This window comes from Crinia signifera, chromosome 9 (assembly GCF_055691185.1).
Source record: "Crinia signifera chromosome 9, ASM5569118v1, whole genome shotgun sequence".
NCBI lineage: Eukaryota > Metazoa > Chordata > Amphibia > Anura > Myobatrachidae > Crinia > Crinia signifera.
Window position 1 is genome coordinate 127,592,026 of NC_139225.1, and position 20,617 is coordinate 127,612,642.

A 20,617-nucleotide genomic window follows, 5' to 3' on the forward strand; every position below is an offset into this window, starting at 1 on the left:
CCTTCTATTGCGGTGATTAGCATTCTGCTGCAGTACTAGTGTAAGCCAGAATCTCGGTACTACACTGCTATTTCCTCTCATAGCTGCAGCCATTGTTTACAGTTGTGCACTGTGTCCTGATCTGAGGTCAGGAACAGTACCGACTAGCTTTAGACGGGACCCAAGAGCTGGCAATTTAATATTTGCTGCTAAAACACGTTTCCTGCGGACAAGTAGATCGGATTAGCAGCTGGATTTTGATGCAAACATCGTCTCCTGTAATAATCAGTATTCCTCAGCATAAAACACATAAACCTGATGACAAATATCCAAGGGTTCTGCTGATATGTTTAACCCCACTGCTCAATATGTACCTGATACTATTAACAAGCGGCAATGTTGTATGTGTGTAAATTCCATGTGATTGTAGCTTGTGACAATGACAGCTGATTACCGCACACAGCACAGAAGAGGGACTTCTTTTCAGTCAGTATTGAAAATAAATTATTATCGGAACATTGGCGTAAGATGTTAAACTCTTAGAATGAGTCCAGCAGTATCAGCCATCTTACATACAGGCAGGCTTACAGGCTTCTAGTGTTTGTACCCTGGAGGTTTACCAAAATGTACCGGTATCATGTCAAGTATTGTGTATATGATTTGTTACATGTTGTGTAATAAACCACCTGGCATTGCTACACATTGATTATTTTCTCCTGTTGTGACCATACATTTTTTTTATTTATTGCTCAAATCATGTAATGGCTAACGGGCTTATATATGAATATGACGTGGGCGATATGACAGGTTTGCACACCCTTATTTAGGGGATAAGGTAGCAGCGCAATAAGGGCTGATTAAAGTAGCTGGCAAGTGGGGGGGGGGGGGGGGCTCATTGGGATGGGGCCTGGTCACACAAGTTACAATAAGATGCATCAACACCAGTAATCTGGTTAATATTGTGTTATTGTAATTATTTCTAATTACTGTCACATTATATGGTGCTAGCTGCATGACCCAGATTTATTGAATGCAGGCGTTTCACACACGTGTGACATATTATATACTCCCAGGCATCCCTCGGAGTGGCTTATCTCAGCTTCTGCAGCCAGCCACAATTTGCATTAAATCCGATTATTTTGCCCCCTTTGCCTGAAGGAATATAACAGGATCAAATACGGGCATAACAGAGTGAAATATCAGATTCTAATCCCTTTGCTGCACAAGTCAGCTGGTAACATGGTTTGTGGGGAGTCCAGTGTGACATATTAGTTACCTTCACTGCTAATCTAACAACCAGAGGAAAACCTCATCTGACTGACACAGGATCACAGAGTGACAAGTTCGACTAATATAACAGAGGGATGAGCTGATGTGCTATAGCTTGGCAGGGATAGGAGACCTGAGATAACCTATGTAATATACATGTAGTAGAGCGTATACACTTCATTTAAACGTTATATTTTGACTTAACTACCTTGCATTAATAAATTGTGCCAGCTGGGTATCCTGGATCTAGTCACATGTCAGCATGGTCATACACTGGTCAGGAATCCTGGATCTAGTCACATATTAGTATGGTCATACACTGGTCAGGAATCCTGGATATAGTCCCATTTCTGCATGGTCATACACTGGTCAGGAATCCTGGATCTAGTCACATGTCAGCATGGTCATACACTGGTCAGGAATCCTGGATCTAGTCACATGTCTGAATGGTCATACACTAGTCAGGAATCCTGGATTTAGTCACATTTCAGCATGGTCATACACTGGTCAGGAATTCTGGATCTAGTCACATGTCAGTGTGGTCATACACTGGTCAGGAATCCTGGATCTAGTCACATGTCTGCATGGTCATACACTGGTCAGGAATCCTGGATCTAGTCACATTTCAGCATGGTCATACACTGGTCAGGAATCCTGGATCTAGTCATTTGTTTGTGTGGTCATACACTGGCCAGGAATCCTGGATCTAAGCACATGTTTGCATGGTCATACACTAGTCAGGAATCCTGGATCTAGTCACATGTCAGTGTGGTCATACACTGGTCAGGAATCCTGGATCTAGTCATATGTCAGCATGGTCATACACTGGTCAGGAATCCTGGATCTAGTCACATGTCTGCATGATCATACACTGGTCAGGAATCCTGGATCTAGTCACATGTCAGTATAGTCATACACTGGTCAGGAATCCTGGATCTAGTCACATGTCATTGTGGTCATACACTGGTCAGGAATACTAGATCTAGTCCCATTTCTTCAGGGTCATACACTGGTTAGGAATCCTGGATCTAGTCACATGTCAGTGTGGTCATACACTGGTCAAAAATCCTGGATCTAGTCACATGTCAGTGTGGTCATACACTGGTCAGAAATCCTGGATCTAGTCACATGTCAGTGTGGTCATACACTGGTCAGGAATCCTGGATCTAGTCACATGTCAGTGTGGTCATACACTGGTCAGGAATCCTGGATCTAGTCACATGTCAGTGTGGTCATACACTGGTCAGGAATCCTAGATCTAGTCCCATTTCTTCATGGTCATACACTGGTTAGGAATCCTGGATCTAGTCACATGTCAGTGTGGTCATACACTGGTCAAGAATCCTGGATCTAGTCACATGTCAGTGTGGTCATACACTGGTCAGGAATCCTAGATCTAGTCCCATTTCTTCATGGTCATACACTGGTTAGGAATCCTGGATCTAGTCACATGTCAGTGTGGTCATACACTGGTCAAGAATCCTGGATCTAGTCACATGTCAGTGTGGTCATACACTGGTCAGAAATCCTGGATCTAGTCACATGTCTGCATGGTCATACACTGGTCAGGAATCCTGGATCTAGTCACATGTCTGCATGGTCATACACTGGTCAGGAATCCTGGATCTGGTCACATGTCAGCATGGTCATACACTGGTCAGGAATCCTAGATCTAGGGCATGGTTCATGTTTGTCAGTAAAGGAAAAAAACAAGCAACTGGGCAAAAGCATATTGCACTGCAGGTCGGACATCTGTAACATGTGCAGAGAAAAAGAACGTTGTCTAATAATTGTGGGCTCCATGCAGAAGCAGGCAGTATTTACCCTGCACATCAAATTGTCTCTGCACATGTTACATATGCCCCCCCACGATGCAGCGTGGATTTGCCCAGTTGCATGCTTTTTTTTTGTTTTGCTAACAAAATTGAATCAGGCCCCTAGTCATGTCAGCTTGATCACACACACACTAATTAAGAATTCCAGATCTAATCACATTAGCATGGTCATACATGGGATCAGATTCCCAGATCTAGTTACTTGTGAGCATGGTCATTCATTGGTTAAAAATCATGGATGGAGCTCTGCAGAATATGATTTCCCTTTATAAATAGCCGTTATTAGTTATAATAAATGAATGGATCTAGTCATACGTGGGTTAATACTCCCAGATACTGTGATCTGTCAGTATGGTCACGCATGGAGCAAGAATCCCAGATCTAGTCGCATGTCAGCATGGACACGCGTGATTCTAGTCATTTGCTAGCTTGATCACATACTGGCTAACTATCCCAGATCTACGCACATGTCAGCAGTTCCCCACCAGAATTCCTTGGTCTTGCGCCTTGTCAGCAAAAAAAGAAAAAAGAACATCATTTAACCATTTGTAGTAAAAGCAGCTCAGACATAATACGTAATCCTGTCTGTTCACATGTCAGCCTTTGTGGTATGCAAGATCACATACCTGCAACATATCACATACCAGGTATCTATCACCGGTCTAATCACAGTCAGTATGGTAGCACAGTGATAAATCACCTCAGCTCTATGCTCTCTGTTGGGATCCCGACATACAGTATATGGTCACATGTCTGCGTGGTCATACACTGGTCAGGAATCCTGGATCTAGTCACATGTCAGCATGGTCATACACTGGCCAGGAATCCTGGATCTAGTCACATGTCAGCATGGTCATACACTGGTCAGGAATCCTGGATCTAGTCACATGTCTGTGTGGTCATACACTGGTCAGGAATCCTGGATCTAATCACATATCAGTGTGGTCATACATTGGTCAGGAATCCTGGATCTAGTCCTATGTCTGCGTGTTCATACACTGGTGATGTATGGGACCCCGAGGGTCATGTATGGGACCCCAAGTGTCAGGGTTTTAACTGTCAGGATCCCGTCATCGGGGTAATGACTGTTGGGATCCCGACTGTTGGGAAACGGTCCGGCACCCAACTAAATGATAGGTATTTCTAGGCGAGGGAAATGTTACATGGAGAATACAGGGCATGGGGAAATTTGCACATATGCATTTATCTAAAAAATCCTATTATTGACAAGCAGACATATGTGAACATACTCTTTTGGTTTTCTCTTGCAAAGGAAGGCCACCAACTCATCCAAGAAAAGCCAGAGTTGGCCGGAGTGGTGAAGAAGAAGCTTGAAGAGATCCGTCAGTGTTGGGTGGAGCTCGAATCCAGTACTCAAGCCAAGGCCCAGCAACTCTTCCAGGCGAATAAGGCCGACTTGGTGGTGCAAAATTATACAGACATTGGAAAGAAACTGTATAGACTGGAAGAACAACTACAGCCAGTAGAACCCATACCTGACATTACCGTGGTCAATGACCAGCTCAAAAAGCTAGAGGTAAGTCATGCTTGTATCCACTCTTTGGAATGCGTTGGTAAAAATAACTTCATAAATATATTCTACTACATGGTTCCCCACTTGCAGCAATAAGCTAATCCTAATAATTTGGTTGTATCCTTGATATGTCTACTTGCAGCTGCACAAAGCTGCTACTTTGTCTACTGAATGATATCCTCCTGGAAATCTCACAAATCATCTAAAGCTGGATATAGACAGACCTGCTGGTTTTGTGGGTTTTCTTTCATGATCACAAGCTTTTCAGTTAGAATACAATTGTTGAAACCCGCGTATTAAGGGGATAGGTCTTGAGCACCAGGTCCATGAATAGCAGTTTATTTTGACTCCCTAAACTTTAGTCATTTGAACATTTACTTGCTTGTTTGAGAACTAGGTCCACTAGACACCGGTTTATGAGTGCTACAACTAGGAGCAAATAAACTGGACCTCAAATTACATTTCTGCCTACCCACCTTCCTATTGGGGTGTGGCTCGGGTCTGAAGAACACCTACCCTTCCCTCTGGTGTAACATACTCAAAATAAATCAAATTAAAAAATAAAAGGCACTGATCATTTTCAAAATAGCAGGGCTATTTCCTAAAAGAGCTAATTGCATCCCCTCGCCACATTGCCGGACATGGCGATGCTACGACATTAGTAGACCATTTAATTTCTTCTGTCCAGGCCAAAAATTCTCTACACTCCAGACTAAATCCTCATATCACAATTTATTCATGATCATCAAGAAGATGTCTAGTTTGGTAGCAATGGCTTACTTCTTCACTTACCATTCTCCCCACTCTATCTCCCTACACAGGTCTACCTACTCACCACTATATCTCCCTACACAGGTCTACCTTTCTCCCCACTCTATCTCCCTACACAGGTCTACCTTCTCACCACTATATCTCCCTACACTGGTCTACCTACTCACCACTATATCTCCCTACACAGGTCTACCTTCTCACCACTATATCTCCCCACACCAGTCTACCTTCTCACCACTATATCTCCCTACACAGGTCTACCTACTCACCACTATATCTCCCTACACAGGTCTACCTTTCTCCCCACTCTATCTCCCTACACAGGTCTACCTTCTCACCACTATATCTCCCCACACCAGTCTACCTTCTCACCACTATATCTCCCTACACAGGTCTACCTACTCACCACTATATCTCTCTACACAGGTCTACCTTTCTCCCCACTCTATCTCCCTACACAGGTTTACCTGCTCACCTCTATATCTCCTTACACAGGTCTACTTTCTCACCACTATATCCTCACACAGATCTATCTTCCTCATGACTAAATCTCCTCACACAGATCTATCTTCCTCCCAACTTCATCTCCTCACTGTCCGGCCGCGGCGTGGGTCCCGGCAGCGGCTACTCACCCCACTGGGCACATCGGTCTTGGCACCGTGGTGGTGCTGGGCTGAGAGGGTCTGGGGGGGCAGGCTGGTGTGGCAGCTCCCAGGTCCGCGGCGGGTCCGGCGGCATGTTGGGCGCTGCCATCTTGGTCGGGTCACATGACCGGCAGGCAGGAGGTGCTTTATCTCCTCTCTGGAGGAGGGCTGGCCTGACCTAGCTGGGCAGGGCTATACATCCCAGCAGGCTGTAAGCTTCACTGCTGGTACAACTCTGCAGCTGTCAGCAGCATAGCTCTGCAGCAGCCTCCAGTGTCTGTGTGTGGTACAACGGTTCCAATTCCAGCTCTATCTCCGAAGTCCAGCTCCTGCCTATTCCCAGATCCTGTTTCTCCCATCTCCGTACTAAAGCCAAGTCAGCCTGTTACGTTTCAGTTCGTTCCTTTCCGGAGACTTCCAAGCCAAGTCGGCCATTTAAGTTACCGTTATTACCTTCCAGAGCCTTTTAAGCCAAGTCAGCCGTTATCACCTTCCATAGTCCCTCCAAGCCAAGTCGGCCATTTAAGTTACCGTTATTACCTTCCAGACCCTTTCAAGCCAAGTTGGCCATTTAAGTTACCATTTAAGTCGGTCTTTACGCTACAGTTACACGGGTCTGCTATCCTCACACTCAGACGGCCTACCTGCAGACCGTCTGTCCCTGTACATAAGTGAGTTGTCAGAGTGAGGGGCCGCGACCTGCTGTCCAAACGAAACGAAATATAAACCTCCTTGCGGGGGTCCCTGGAGAAGACAGCTGGGCGGTTAGACTCCGCGCCCTCACTACGGAGCCTCCGCCAATACTTACAGCCTGGGATTTATGCAAAAGTCCTACATTCAACCCGCTAAGGAAGGTAGATCTGTGTGAGGAGATGTAGTGGTGAGGAAGGTAGATCTGTGTAAGTAGATGTACACAGATCTACCTTCCTCACCACTACATCTCCTCACACAGATCTACCTTCCTCACCACTACATCTCCTCACACAGATCTAACTTCCTCCCAACTACATCTCCTTACACAGATCTACCTTCCTCCCCACTATACATCCCCACACAGATCTACCTTCCTCCCCACACAAATCAACCTCCCTCCCCACTACATCTCCCGACACATCAGCCAAATTCTATAAAGAATAAAAGTAAGTAATTTTGTATCTGGAACAAACCATGTTGCCATGCAAGGGGTGCAAATACATTTATAATGTTTCTATGCAGTATAAATACTGTCTGTTTTTTTTTACGTAGACCACAGATGTTAAACAGCTTTATTAATACACTGCAATATAGTTTTCAGTTTGAAATCACCCCACCCAAATCTAAATCTCCCTGCAAGTTACATGCAGGGAAATTTAGATCCCCCCTGCAGTGCTACATGGTTTTGTCCATTTGTGTGCTTTTTTTGCTTTGCTAACAAAGCTAAATTAAACCCTACATCTCCCCAGATCTACCTTCCTCCCATATGCATGCCTACACAGATCTACCTTCCTCCCATATACATGCCTACACAGATCTATCTTCCTCCCATATACATGCCTACACAGATCTATCTTCCTCCCATATACATGCCTACACAGATCTACCTTCCTCCCATATACATGCCTACACAGATCTACCTTCCTCCCATATACATGCCTACACAGATCTACCTTCCTCCCATATACATGCCTACACAGATCTACCTTCCTCCCATATACATGCCTACACAGATCTACCTTCCTCCCATATACATGCCTACACAGATCTACCTTCCTCCCATATACATGCCTACACAGATCTACCTTCCTCCCATATACATGCCTACACAGATCTACCTTCCTCCCATATACATGCCTACACAGATCTACCTTCCTCCCATATACATGCCTACACAGATCTACCTTCCTCCCATATACATGCCTACACAGATCTATCTTCCTCCCATATACATGCCTACACAGATCTACCTTCCTCCCATATACATGCCTACACAGATCTACCTTCCTCCCATATACATGCCTACACAGATCTACCTTCCTCCCATATACATGCCTACACAGATCTACCTTCCTCCCATATACATGCCTACACAGATATACCTTCCTCCCATATACATGCCTACACAGATCTACCTTCCTCCCATATACATGCCTACACAGATCTACCTTCCTCCCATATACATGCCTACACAGATCTACCTTCCTCCCATATACATGCCTTCACAGATCTACCTTCCTCCCATATACATGCCTACACAGATCTACCTTCCTCCCATATACATGCCTACACAGATCTACCTTCCTCCCATATACATGCCTACACAGATCTACCTTCCTCCCATATACATGCCTACACAGATCTACCTTCCTCCCATATACATGCCTACACAGATCTACCTTCCTCCCATATACATGCCTACACAGATCTACCTTCCTCCCATATACATGCCTACACAGATCTACCTTTCTCTCATATACATGCCTACACAGATCTACCTTCCTCCCATATACATGCCTACACAGATCTATCTTTTTTGTACTTTTTCCGAACAATATTATAATTGTTATTATTATTATGATGATACAATGATCATTGTAAAGGATATATTTAATTGTTCTGAGATATATGGTCAGGTACAGTAGCTTTAGTTCTTTTTCTAGGCATACATATATTTCCTTATACCTTATATATGTGCATACAGTTTATATCATTGTATACCCTATATATTGATGTTTAAAGGACTATTAAAGTATGAAAATGTTTAAAACAATACGAATACCAATATAATGTTATTCTATTACCATTGTTGTTCTGCAGGTATTTTCCTATACACGCCATGCTGCCTGTTGGTAATCCGGCTAATATTGCAGAAAGTGTCTGATAACAGAGAACTATAGCTTACACAACAGTTGTGTATACAATGGAAACATGTCAGCTTATACAAACATCCCAACATATATCTGTCAGGACTGTTAGTAGATATTTTAAACAAAGCAATTACATAATTGGCATTTAATACGATGCTGTATTTTTACCTTGATAGAGCAGAGAAAAAAACGGATTCAGTATTCAGTATTGAATCCCGGCGGTCGGGATCCCGGCGTTCAGAATCCCGACGCCGGAATCCCGACAGCCGAAATGCCGACAAGGGGGGGACGTGGATCGCCCCCCCTTGCGGGCTCGCTGCGCTCACCACGCAGCGGGCCCGGTGCCTCGCTACGCTCGGCACACTAATTTATTCTCCCTCCAGGGGTGTCGTGGACACCCACGGAGGGAGAATGTGTCTGCATTTCGGCGGTCGGGATTTCGGCGTCGGGATTCTGAACGCCGGGATCCCGACCGCCGGGATTGTAACTGCATCCCAAAAAAAAACAACAGGTTATCAGTTTTGGACTATGGCCCTGATTCTGATTGGTTCACAAAGCAGCAGTATTTCGCTGCTTTGCAAGCCATGTAACGTCGGTCACCGGCATGCGAATGCACGACCCCTGCAACACCCCTCCGAATGTACCCGCCGCATTGCGAATGGATGTTTTGTATAAACATCTATGTGCATGCTTGCGTGCGGGCCAGAAATCATTCCTCGGTCACCGACCATCAAATGATTTCTGTAGCGCTCGCTAATCTAAGCCAGTCTCTAGTGACTTAGATGAGCGGCTACCTGCTCCGAAAACAGGGTGGCAGGTCGGCGCTCCCGCTCGTATGGGGACGCCCAGCATGGAAATGCAAACGCCCCCTGCCCACTTCCTACACCCCCCCCCCCCCCTGCAAATCTCCGTAGGCGCCCACATAGAAGCCCTGCACATGCGCAAACGCTAATATGCGCATTCGCAGAGATTCACCATCGAACTCCCTGTGCGATCGTACGAGCAATCAGAACCAGGCCCTGTATGAACTTAAAAATACATAGGGTGTTGGATGTAAGTCTTTTTTGATGTTCTATTATTTTCTAGTTGCTATCACCAGTAACGATCAACAAGACTAGCATAGATTGCTGCTTTATTCACCAGTCATGTGAGGCTTCTACTCATGTTCTCAAGATGATGTGTGATTGGCTGTTGTATGTCATTATTACACATCTACGGGGCAATTCAGTTCAGTGCGATGTGTGCAAAGATCCGCCGGAACCACTGAGCACTATCACTCTGCCTACCATAGAGGGGCGCAGGGAAATAAAAAGTTCCGGCCACATTAGCTGGTAATGTGCGTAGTGATCTCATAGGGGCTCATTGCACTGAACTAAATACAGAGGTATGTACTGTACCATCATTATCAAGTCATTTATGACCACATCTCATGTTCCAGGTAACGCTCCCATTCCCCATCTTGGGATGGTACACTGACATCACACATCAGAATTCAGCTGTCTCCGTCCTCATGCGCCTCATCATTCACCTCATTTTCCCTTTTTAACAGCATGACGCAGACAAGTGTCCATCCCAACATCACAGTGCAGTTTCTTCCCAGCCCATTGCCTGATTCTCGGTACAGTAGTTTTTCTGTGTGTATTTGTTATTCTTCCATCCTTTCACTGCTACTCTCCTTGTGCTCTTCTCCTGGCTCCGGAACCTTCCACTGATATCTCCGGTGACTTGGTTCAATACTGCTTTCCTCCTACAGAAAGTCGTTCATGAGATCCATCCAGATACATGGAGGTCAGGGAAGGACAGTGCCCACAGTGTTCCCTCCACTGTGTCTTTATAGCCTCTTCTATTGTGAGATATGCTATGTGTATATTTGTTACAAGAGATACAGATTGTGTACAGGGCTGCTCCTGACAGTTCAGGTCATTTACCAAGTGCAAGGCAGGTGCTGTCCACCACAGTGCATGAGTATGGGAGCAAGATGGAGGGATTGCAGAGGCTGATGGGGGGAATCGGGTTGGGTGAGGTCATTTCCTGTGTATACGGTCATTAGGTTGACTCAATTAAGGTTCATCAACATTGGGTCGACCATTGAAGGTGGACAGGGCTTCCTGTGTCGCAATGCAGCTTCAGAAGAGAGTCCTTCTAGGTGTCACCAACACCTTGGGTGGTAGTCTAGAGCAAAAGAGTTTGGAGGAGACTCCTCAGGAGGCCCACACCTTTAATAGGTCGACAGGGTTGGAAGGTCGAAGTGCTGTGTAATGTTCTGCGCTGCACATTTATTATGCTAAGTATATGGGCTCCTAGAAGTGTCACACATCATATTAATCAGTGCAGTGTCATGAGGAGGTTTTGTCATATCTCACCTTGACTAAAGCTGTGTACACACGGAGCAATATATTGCTGTCCTATTTTCAAGCAATGTATTGCTCAGTGTCTCCTTCTCATCAGCAACCAGAGATGATCATCAGCAACCAGAGATGATCACTGATTAGAAGGAGAAACTGCCTGGGGGAAACAGCTGACTGCCGACCATTGCAGGGCTGGCCACGGGAGCGCGCTCCCGGCGATTTATCACCCATAGCACATGAAATCACTGACAATACGGTCACTCATATTGCCAGCGATATGTGCTAAATATCGCCCCCTGTGAACACAGCTTAAGATTCATGTTTGCACATAAAAAGATGCTCAGACTTTGACCTCAGTAAGTTAGCATGAGATTTTGTTTTGGAGGAAACATACAGGTGGTCTCCAACTACCTAATTCCTTCTCTTATTACAGGATGATGGATTGGTGCACCACATTAAATAGGAAACAATGGGTGGAAATAGAAATGATCTCTGTCTCATCTGCTCATCCTGACCTCCCATGGCGCAATACGTTTTTCCATTGCTCACATCTACTTGCTGGTCCTGTTTACTTGTTGGAGAGGCTTAAGCCCACTGCCTCTCATCTCACCCCTCCCTTCCCCACACATGCCTCTGTTTGGTAGCTGGAATTTCCCCCAGGTTGTAATGAACCCTCATTCCGTCTTCGACATACAGCAGGCATTTCTCGAGTGAACCAACTGGTGAATAACGCGGCCACTCAGAGTTTCTCTGACATTCAATAAAATTGGGGCCTACCAAATAAAGAGATATGGAAATACCTTCAGATTAAGCACTTTCTTTCAAGTATCTGCTCCACAGCAAAACCTCTGAGGCCCACCACACCCTTTGAAAAATGATGTACAGCTGAGTCCTACCCTCGTCACACTCTCTCAATCATATATAAACTAATTTTTGATGATACATTTCCAGATAAGTCAAAATTTATGATAGATTGGGAAAGAGATTTACTGGGGGCAATGAGCGAAGATGATTGGTCTGAGATATTTATAAACACTTGTGCTTCCTCGCTCAATGTATTAACAACTGAAACCCACTATAAAGTGCTCACGAGGTGGTACCGTTGTCCCAAATTGTTAGCTAAAATTTATCCAGAGGTCTCGAATATTTGCTGGTGGTGTGGAAAAGAGGTAGGCATGCTTTTTACATATATGGTAGGACTGCCCCATCATCAGACCTTACTGGAAATCAGTAATACACATGGCAAGTATAATTTTACATGAGACCCTACCCTCTAGTGTTTTTGGTTACTTACGGCCATATGCACTAAACTTCAAAAGTGATAAAATGGAGACCAATCAGCTCCTGCCTGATATTTTTCAAACACAGTCTGTGGCATGGCAGGTAGGAGCTGATTGGCTGGCTGTTTATCACTCTACATTTTATCACTTTTGAAGCTTAGTGCATCTGGCCCTTAACCATATACACAGGCCCTATGCAACATATAGAAAGATACTACTACACCACCTGCTCAGTGCATCTAAAGCAGTGATTCCTGTACATTGGAAATCTAGCTCTCCCCCCCTCTTTGCTAGAGTGGTGTAATCGGATGGACCATTATATGGTTATGGAAGACCTTATTTTCTAACTAGAGTCCAAACATCTTGCTTTTACCACAACTTGGCTGCCCTGGTTGGTAGATTCAGAACACCCCCTACTTCTTCTTTACCCTTCTCTTTCTTGCTCTTTGGCCTGGCTCTTTCTCCACTGAGACAAAAAAAACAAGTAATTTGTAGTCAGAATGTATTGGTTTTACTCTTGCTCATTTCTATACCATGTGCATCTTACCATGTGTATATTTCTGTTTGCAATGTTTTGCTTCTCTGTTTGTTCTACTCATATGGTCTTCAATTTGATTCTTTTTTTCCCTTTCAAAACCCAATAAAAATTTTATTTGCAAAAAAAGATGCTCAGAGCAGGCCAAGCCGCGCAGGATCCAACACACCAAGAAGGGCTGTTTTGCGCGACTCTGACAAAAGTTTATAAGGACACATCTGTTTACAAGCTGTATAATATGTGGACGAGGGCTATATGCCTAGGCATTAGCACCTCAGTCAGCATGGATTGTCCTGTAGCTTGGAAATACTCCCATATAGTGCTCTGTACCCCCTCTAGCAGGTTGGAGGTTGGTCTAAACTAGAGAAAGCACTTTACTGCCTCCCACCTGTTACCTCTTATTCCCATAAAATACTGTTTGCTGTGGCCTTAAATGAACCATGAGAAAGAACATCTGCTTTCCATGACATCTGGAACGTTGGCTGTTTGTATACAGTTAAGTAGCGAAGAGTATGCCTGGGAGGTACAGAAGGTGCACCGGTGACAGTGTAGATTGTTTGCACCACCAGCAAGGATGAATATACAGGAATAAGTCCGGGGGTTATGAATACTCATGCCACTTGAGTTTTCGTTAAAATAATCACAAAACGAAATCTCTCCGTTGGCACTTGGGCACTTAACTAAGTGGATTCTTGCACTTAGCAATAATGGTTCCCACCTTCCCTGTTCAACCTATTGAATGACCGCCAACGCTGCTATCTTGGCCCCCAAATCCATGCATCCCCCTTCTATTTGTCTGCAAATACAAGCGCCGATTTCTGTGGTGGACCCACTGCTTTGCATTGTTAAATGACCTTTAGGGGTAGGTGTATAAAATATTCAAAAATAGGAAAAAGTGGAGGTGTTGGCTATTGGAACCAATCAGATTCTAGCTATCATATTTTAGAATGCGTTAGATCTACAGTATCATAGCTACAAGCTGATTGGTTCCTATGGGCAACACTTCCAAATTTTGGTAAATCTGCTATGTAAGCAGTGTTTCCCAAACCCTGTCCTCGAGGCACCATAACAGTCCTGTTTTTTTTTAAGGATATCCGTCCTTCAGCACAGGTAACTTAATTAATATATCAGTCATTTTGATTTAACAGTCTGTGCTCGACCATGGATATCCTAAAAACATAGAGTGTTAGTTTGTCTTGAAGGATGAGTATGGGATCCACTGTGTTTAGTGTGTTGATGGCACACAGATGTCCCCCAAGGTTCTTGGCTCTGAATTTGCTCCCTTGGTGCAGACGATGGAGTCTCAGATGGAGGAATGGTACAAGGAGGTCGGGGTGCTGCAAGCACAGATGGCGTCTCTACCCCTGGATGTGGTGAGCAAGGAGGCTGTGAGCGAGAAGCAGAATGAGGTCGGCACTAGGATGGTGCGACTGATTGAGCCCCTGAAAGAACGGAGACGGATTCTTCTGGCCTCCAAAGAAGTCCATCAAGTCACCCGGGACCTGGAAGATGAAATTGTGAGTACACATATTCCATAGCGCTGTACAGAGAATATTTGAACAGTCACATCAGTCCCTGCCCCAGTGGAGATTACAATCTATGTTCCCTACCACATGTACACGCACACACAGACATTCTAGGGTTAATTGTGTTGGAAGCCAATTAGCCTACCTGTATATTTTTGGAATGTGGGAGGAAACCGGAGTACCCAGAGGAAACCCATGCCAGCACAGGGAAAATATACAAACTCTGCACAGTTAGGGCCATGGTGGGAATAGAACCCATGACCTCAGTGCTGTGAGGCAGTAATGCTAACCATTACACCATCCGTACATGACGACTGAATGGCTGGTTGTAAAGGAATAGCTTGTATGTCCACAGTCAGTGGCGGATTCAGGGGGGGGCACCCGGGCACGTGCCCCCCTGTCATATAATTTTGTAGCTGAGGACCAGGGCTTTCCAACGAGCCCAGCCCCGTGTCTCTAGCCCCCCGGGAACCAGAGATATCGCCTGGCAAAGCTGTAACTTTTTTTCCCCATAGGATAATATGGGACCCGTCATTTCTGACCCCCACCCAGTTCCGACGGCTGTCAGTTCCCACCCTAGCATCACAGAAGCTTGTGGTTGATCTCATTCAATACCAAATCGCTGGGCCTTCAATATGATACCAGGCTGGTCCATATCCGTCAATCAGTTCCAGAGATATTGCATGTAAACCGATTATTATTTTTGAAATGTAATTTCATGGCTGTTAATGTTCTTTGAGGGCAGATTACTCTGGAAACAAGCACCCCAGTTTCACTGGACCTAAATCATTCAAAGCCCACTCAACATTTCTTCAATATGATACTTGTCTCATGTAAATGGGTCAATTGGTTCCGAAGATATAGCCGGTTAAATGAGATAACTGGTTAAAGGGGGGGAGGGGTGGTTTTTCTCCAGAAAATGCCGGGACTAGGCTGGTGTAAAAGGGGCCAACCTGGGAATGCATTTTCTGGTGTGAAAGGGGTATTATTTCAAATAGCCGGGACCTGCAGTGCTCTGAATACAGCCAGGCTCTGCCACTGTCAGTGGCTATCACTTATGCCTGGTGGCGGCTGTCCCCCATTTACCGCGAGCATGTATTCCCCCTTGGCAATGAGCATGTAATCTCAAATGGCAATAAGCATGGAACCTCTGGCAATTAGCATGGAAAGCTCGGCAATGAGCATGTAGATAAGCAGCACTTATGTAGCATAATTTTTAATAGGCATTATGGTGTTTGGCATAATACATAATGGACATACTGGCATAGACATTATGGTAAATGTTTAATGCGTGCCTTTGGTGGACAATGTCCCTGTTTATGAAGCGTATTGTGAATTTTGGCTTAATCTGTGTGGCATTATGTGAATTTTGGCTTAATATGTGTGGCATTATGTGAATTTTTTTCTCAATCCATGTGGCATTATGTGAATTTTGGTTCAATCCGTGTGGTATTATGTGAATTTTGGCTCAATCCGTGTGGTATTATGTGAATTTTGGCTCAATCCATGTGGCATTATGTGAATTTTGACACAATCCATGTGGCATTATGTGAATTTTGACACAATCCATGTGGCATTATGTGAATTTTGGCTCATTCCATTTGGCATCATATGTAAGGGGCAAGTATAATGGGGTCTAGTATTTTGTTGCATAATGTGTAGAAGTTGTATATGGTGTTGTACACTACACTCAAGGACACGTCCCCTGTTGAGTGGTCACACCCCCTTTTCCGGAGCGCGCCTTCGGCGCGCGCACAACTATATCCTTCACTTTTGTCGCCATGGTGGGCCTGCGTACTTTAAACACCAGGGCCTATTTATAATCCCATTCCCACCCTCCCTCTGCCACTCTCTTAGCATGTACACTGGCACCACTAACACCTCCCCTCCCCCACCTAAACCCTCTTTTGTCATGGTGCCCCCCCCTGTCATTTTATTCTGGATCCGCCCCTGCCCACAGTCATAGATCTCATGGTGATGACTGCAAATATCACTCACCAGAGTGACAGATAAGAGTATGTAGGGGCATATCAGGTGACCCTTGTCTTGAATTGTGATATGAGCTATCGCTGTGATGCAGCCCTGTACTAACATCACTTTCTCCTTGTATCACTATTAATGCCTCCCGAATTCCTTCTCTGACAGTCCTGGGTACAGGAGAGGCTTCCTCTTGCAATGACTAAAGAACATGGCAGCAACTTACAGTCTGTGCAGCAGCTCATCAAGAAAAACCAGGTAGTCCATGTGTTCTCTCATACACGGAGTGTGAGCATGCTCTCCCCCTCTCTGCGGATGAGGATCACTGATGTAACCAGTATTTATGTTGTCTATTTTTGTGACACACGGAAGTGGCGGGGGACACAAACCATTATGGTTCCTTCAGGGTCCTAATCTGTGTGCCCGTAGCTACATGGTGCATTCATTCTACTTTTTAGCCAAGACCTTTCTTTATATTCATGGGCTGAAGTCACCAGAGAAAGGTGTCCACCATCGACATTGGCAACAATGGGGATGGTGGATGACTTTTGCAGTGGTTGAGCATTGGTGTTGGTCCTCTCCTCTTGGGTCTGATTCAGGTTGGATCAGTATGGATCGAATTGGGGCCAGTGACCAATGTTGTGGGTCTGCGTATGGGTATTTGCCAGCGAAAACATCCCATCGCATGCTAGCAAGGGGATTTGGGCGCTGGGAGGGGTGGGAGTTTGGCGGGACGGCGTTAAAGTATATCCACTGCCTAGCGAGCCAACCTGAATCAGGACCCTTGTTCCATCACACTGTTTGTTTGCTGCATTGGCTTGTTATTTTCCTGTATAGCAATTCCTCTGTCCCATTCCCACCAGAACCTAAGGCGAGAGATCCAGGTACACTCCCCGCGAGTGGATGACATCTTGGAGCGAGCGGGGACCATTGCAGGTATCCGGAGTCCGGAAGCAGAGGGCGTCCGTATGGGGTATGAGAGTCTGCGGGAGATGTGGAACGTGCTGCGGGAGGAGACGGAGAGAAGGCAGCAGATCTTGGACATCAACTACCAGGTGCAGCAGTATTACTTTGATGTGGGCGAGGTGGAGACATGGCTGAGTGAGCAGGAACTTCTCATGATGAACAACGACAAGGGGAAGGTGAGATCTGAGTCATAATAAACAGCCATTCTGTGTCTATGTAACATACGACCAGTCCTACAAGGGTGTAACACATGCATATCTGCTTTCTGAGCTGCCATTGCCAGCAGGGACATGTGAAATCATAGGACATTTGGCTTCCACACATGGATTGAAAGTTTACAGATAGATAATATGGTTCCAGGACTAAAGGGGTGTACACACGGAGAACTTTTAACAGGAGATTTTGACTAGATAGTCAAAATCTCCTAGAAGGTTAGCCAAAATCTCCTTATTTTTCTCCTGCTTAGTCAATATTGTCTAGCAGAAATTGCTTAGCATAGATTGACTGTGCAGGCAAGGCAATTTTGTCTAGATCATAGACTATCACTGCTTAGTCAAAAGCTCCAGTGCATCTAGCCAAAATCTCTCCCAAAATTGCATAGTCAAAATTGCTTTGTCAAAATTGTACATTAGTCAAAATCTGCCCGTGTGTACACCCCTTAAGAGCCTGTACACACAGTGAGAAATTGGCTAACGGACAATTTTGACTAAGCAGGAGAAAAATAGGGAGATTTTGGCTAAATTTCTAGGAGATTTTCACTATCTAGTCAAAATCTAGCAAAAATCTCACCCTGTGTACACCCCTTTAGTCAATACATTCACCTATCACCTGCTGTTCTCATGTTTCATTTTTATTCAGAGGTCAACAATAGAGTTACTGGCACTACTGGGGACATGATATGTAACTGTCACTGCTGGGGACATGATATGTAATTGGCATTACTAAAGGGGTGTACACACGGGGAGATATTGTCTAACGGACAATTTTGAGAGAGATTTTGGCTAGATTCACTGGAGATTTTGACTAAGCGATTTTGTCTTAATATGATCTAGTCAAAATTGCCTTGCCTGCACAGTCAATCTATGCTAAGAAATCTATGCTAGACAATGTTGACTAAGCAGGAGAAAAATAGGGAGATTTTGGCTAACCTTCTAGGAGATAGGACACAAACATTGTTTCCTGTTTTTTTTCATGCACAAATACAATATATTTATGTGTATTCCATGTGTTTGATGTGTTTATACAACATAAATTCAAGATACCTCATTGAAATATGAAAATATTCTGAAATGGAATAATCCGTTATCCAAAATGTTTCTGGTCCCGAGCATTTTGGATAAGGGATACTCAACCTGTACATCAATACATAGAATAATGACCCATTAACAAGACTTCAACCAAATCCTGAATGAAGAGTATGATGGAAAGTGCAGGGCTGAGGTAGTGGGCCGGCACAAGAGAATTCTTGGGTGCGGGACAGAGAGAGGATAAGACCAGAGTTGAGGGGACAGACAGTGGTGGAATGGAAGGGGCAGGAGGGTGCTGTGAACAAGGTCAGAGATGTAGGAGGGAATGGAGTGACTGAGGACTTTAAATGTGAAGGGAAGGATCTCCAACTATAAATGAATTAACAAACCAGAAACAGAGGCTTTGGGGACAATGGAAACTGAAGGAGCGGAGTATAGGAAGTAGGAGAGGGGGTGGTCTACAGTGCGACTTTCAGCAAGGAGGAAATCACTAGTAACCTTAGTAAGGACCATTTGGGAAAGAAAATTAGGGGGTCGTCGTGAGAGTTGAAAGGGGATACGGTCACTAGGTCGACATGACTGAAGGTCGACATGCATGAAGGTCGGCATGACTGAAGTTTGACAGGGTCATTAGGTCGACACAAGCATTATGTTAAATAGTATTTGAGCTGACATGTACCGACAGGCGGTATATTCATGCCCTACCATCCCCTAGGGCAGGGCTGGGCAACACTGGCCCTCCAGATGTTGATGAACTACACATCCCAGCATGCCTTGCATCAGTTTCAGCATGGCCACATAGCAAAACTAATGCAAAGCATCCTGGGATGTGTAGTTCATTAACATCTGGAGGGCTGGTGTTGCCCAGCCCTGCACTAGGGCATGGCGGGAGAATAAAATAGTGTGCCGAGCGTAGGGAGCGGACGTAGTGCACATTTTTTAGTGTCCAACGTGTCAACATTTGGGACAAAAAAAGTGAAAACCCCATGTCGATCTTTTGACTGTTTATATTACCCATGTCGACCTAATTACCCTGCCGAACTAACCCATGTCGACCTTCATGCATGTTGACATTCAGTGGTTGACCTAATACTTGTAGACCTACTGTCTGTCTATCCAATGATCCATACCCGTTGAACGCGGTGAGTTGCCGGCAGCAGCCAATATGACAAGGGAAATGCAGGTCCTCGTCTGGCTGCATGCTGGTCTATCAGTGCAGGGAAACCATAGCTTGTGTGTGCAGTCTGTCTGCAAGTCTGTTGTCCCTAAGGTTTGGGCATTGATCATTTTCATCATATATGTAACAGCCTTTCTGTCACACCAGGATGAGCAGAGCACCCTACAACTCCTGAAGAAGCACCTCATGGTGGAACAGACCATTGAGAACTATGAGGAGACAATCGCTCAACTGTCTCGGCAGTGCCGCACCCTACTGGACCTGGGACACCCCGACAGGTGAGAGTGTGACAATCTCCCCTACATTCACCTGGGAACAATACAGAAATTGCATTCAAATGTTTTTACAATTTGCAAATGTATTAGGGTACAATTTTTTTTATTATTGTGTGGAACTAAAAAAAAAAAAAAGGCTCCCCCCTACACCCCCCCCCCTCTCTCTCTAGGACCGATTCTGAGCTCATATATATATGGGGGGGGGGATATTTTGTACCAGCATCAGGTTCCTACAGTCTTACCCGGGGGACACATTTTATACAAGATCCCCCGGGATTCCTTTAATTCCCTCAAACACACATGCTGCTCCGCAGTCTGCTGTTACGGGACATTTGTTTTTTAGTACCTTATCACTCTCCCGACTTTGATACATCTCCCCCCCCCCCCCCGTATGCCCACCCAGAGACAAGG

The 20,617-nt window shown here is 45.0% G+C and overlaps 1 protein-coding gene across 3 annotated transcripts in view; it reads left to right on the plus strand.

Annotated features, from left to right (window-relative positions):
• SPTBN4 (spectrin beta, non-erythrocytic 4) overlaps positions 1–20,617 on the plus strand; it is a 135,181-nt gene that overhangs the window by 91,165 nt on the left and 23,399 nt on the right. For all 3 annotated transcript variants that reach the window (XM_083159722.1, XM_083159723.1, XM_083159724.1), the window contains 5 exons: positions 4,357–4,620; positions 14,331–14,555; positions 16,710–16,799; positions 17,405–17,683; positions 20,079–20,209. In XM_083159722.1, the coding sequence (XP_083015848.1) occupies positions 4,357–4,620; positions 14,331–14,555; positions 16,710–16,799; positions 17,405–17,683; positions 20,079–20,209 (989 nt within the window). The remainder of the gene's footprint in view (positions 1–4,356; positions 4,621–14,330; positions 14,556–16,709; positions 16,800–17,404; positions 17,684–20,078; positions 20,210–20,617) is intronic.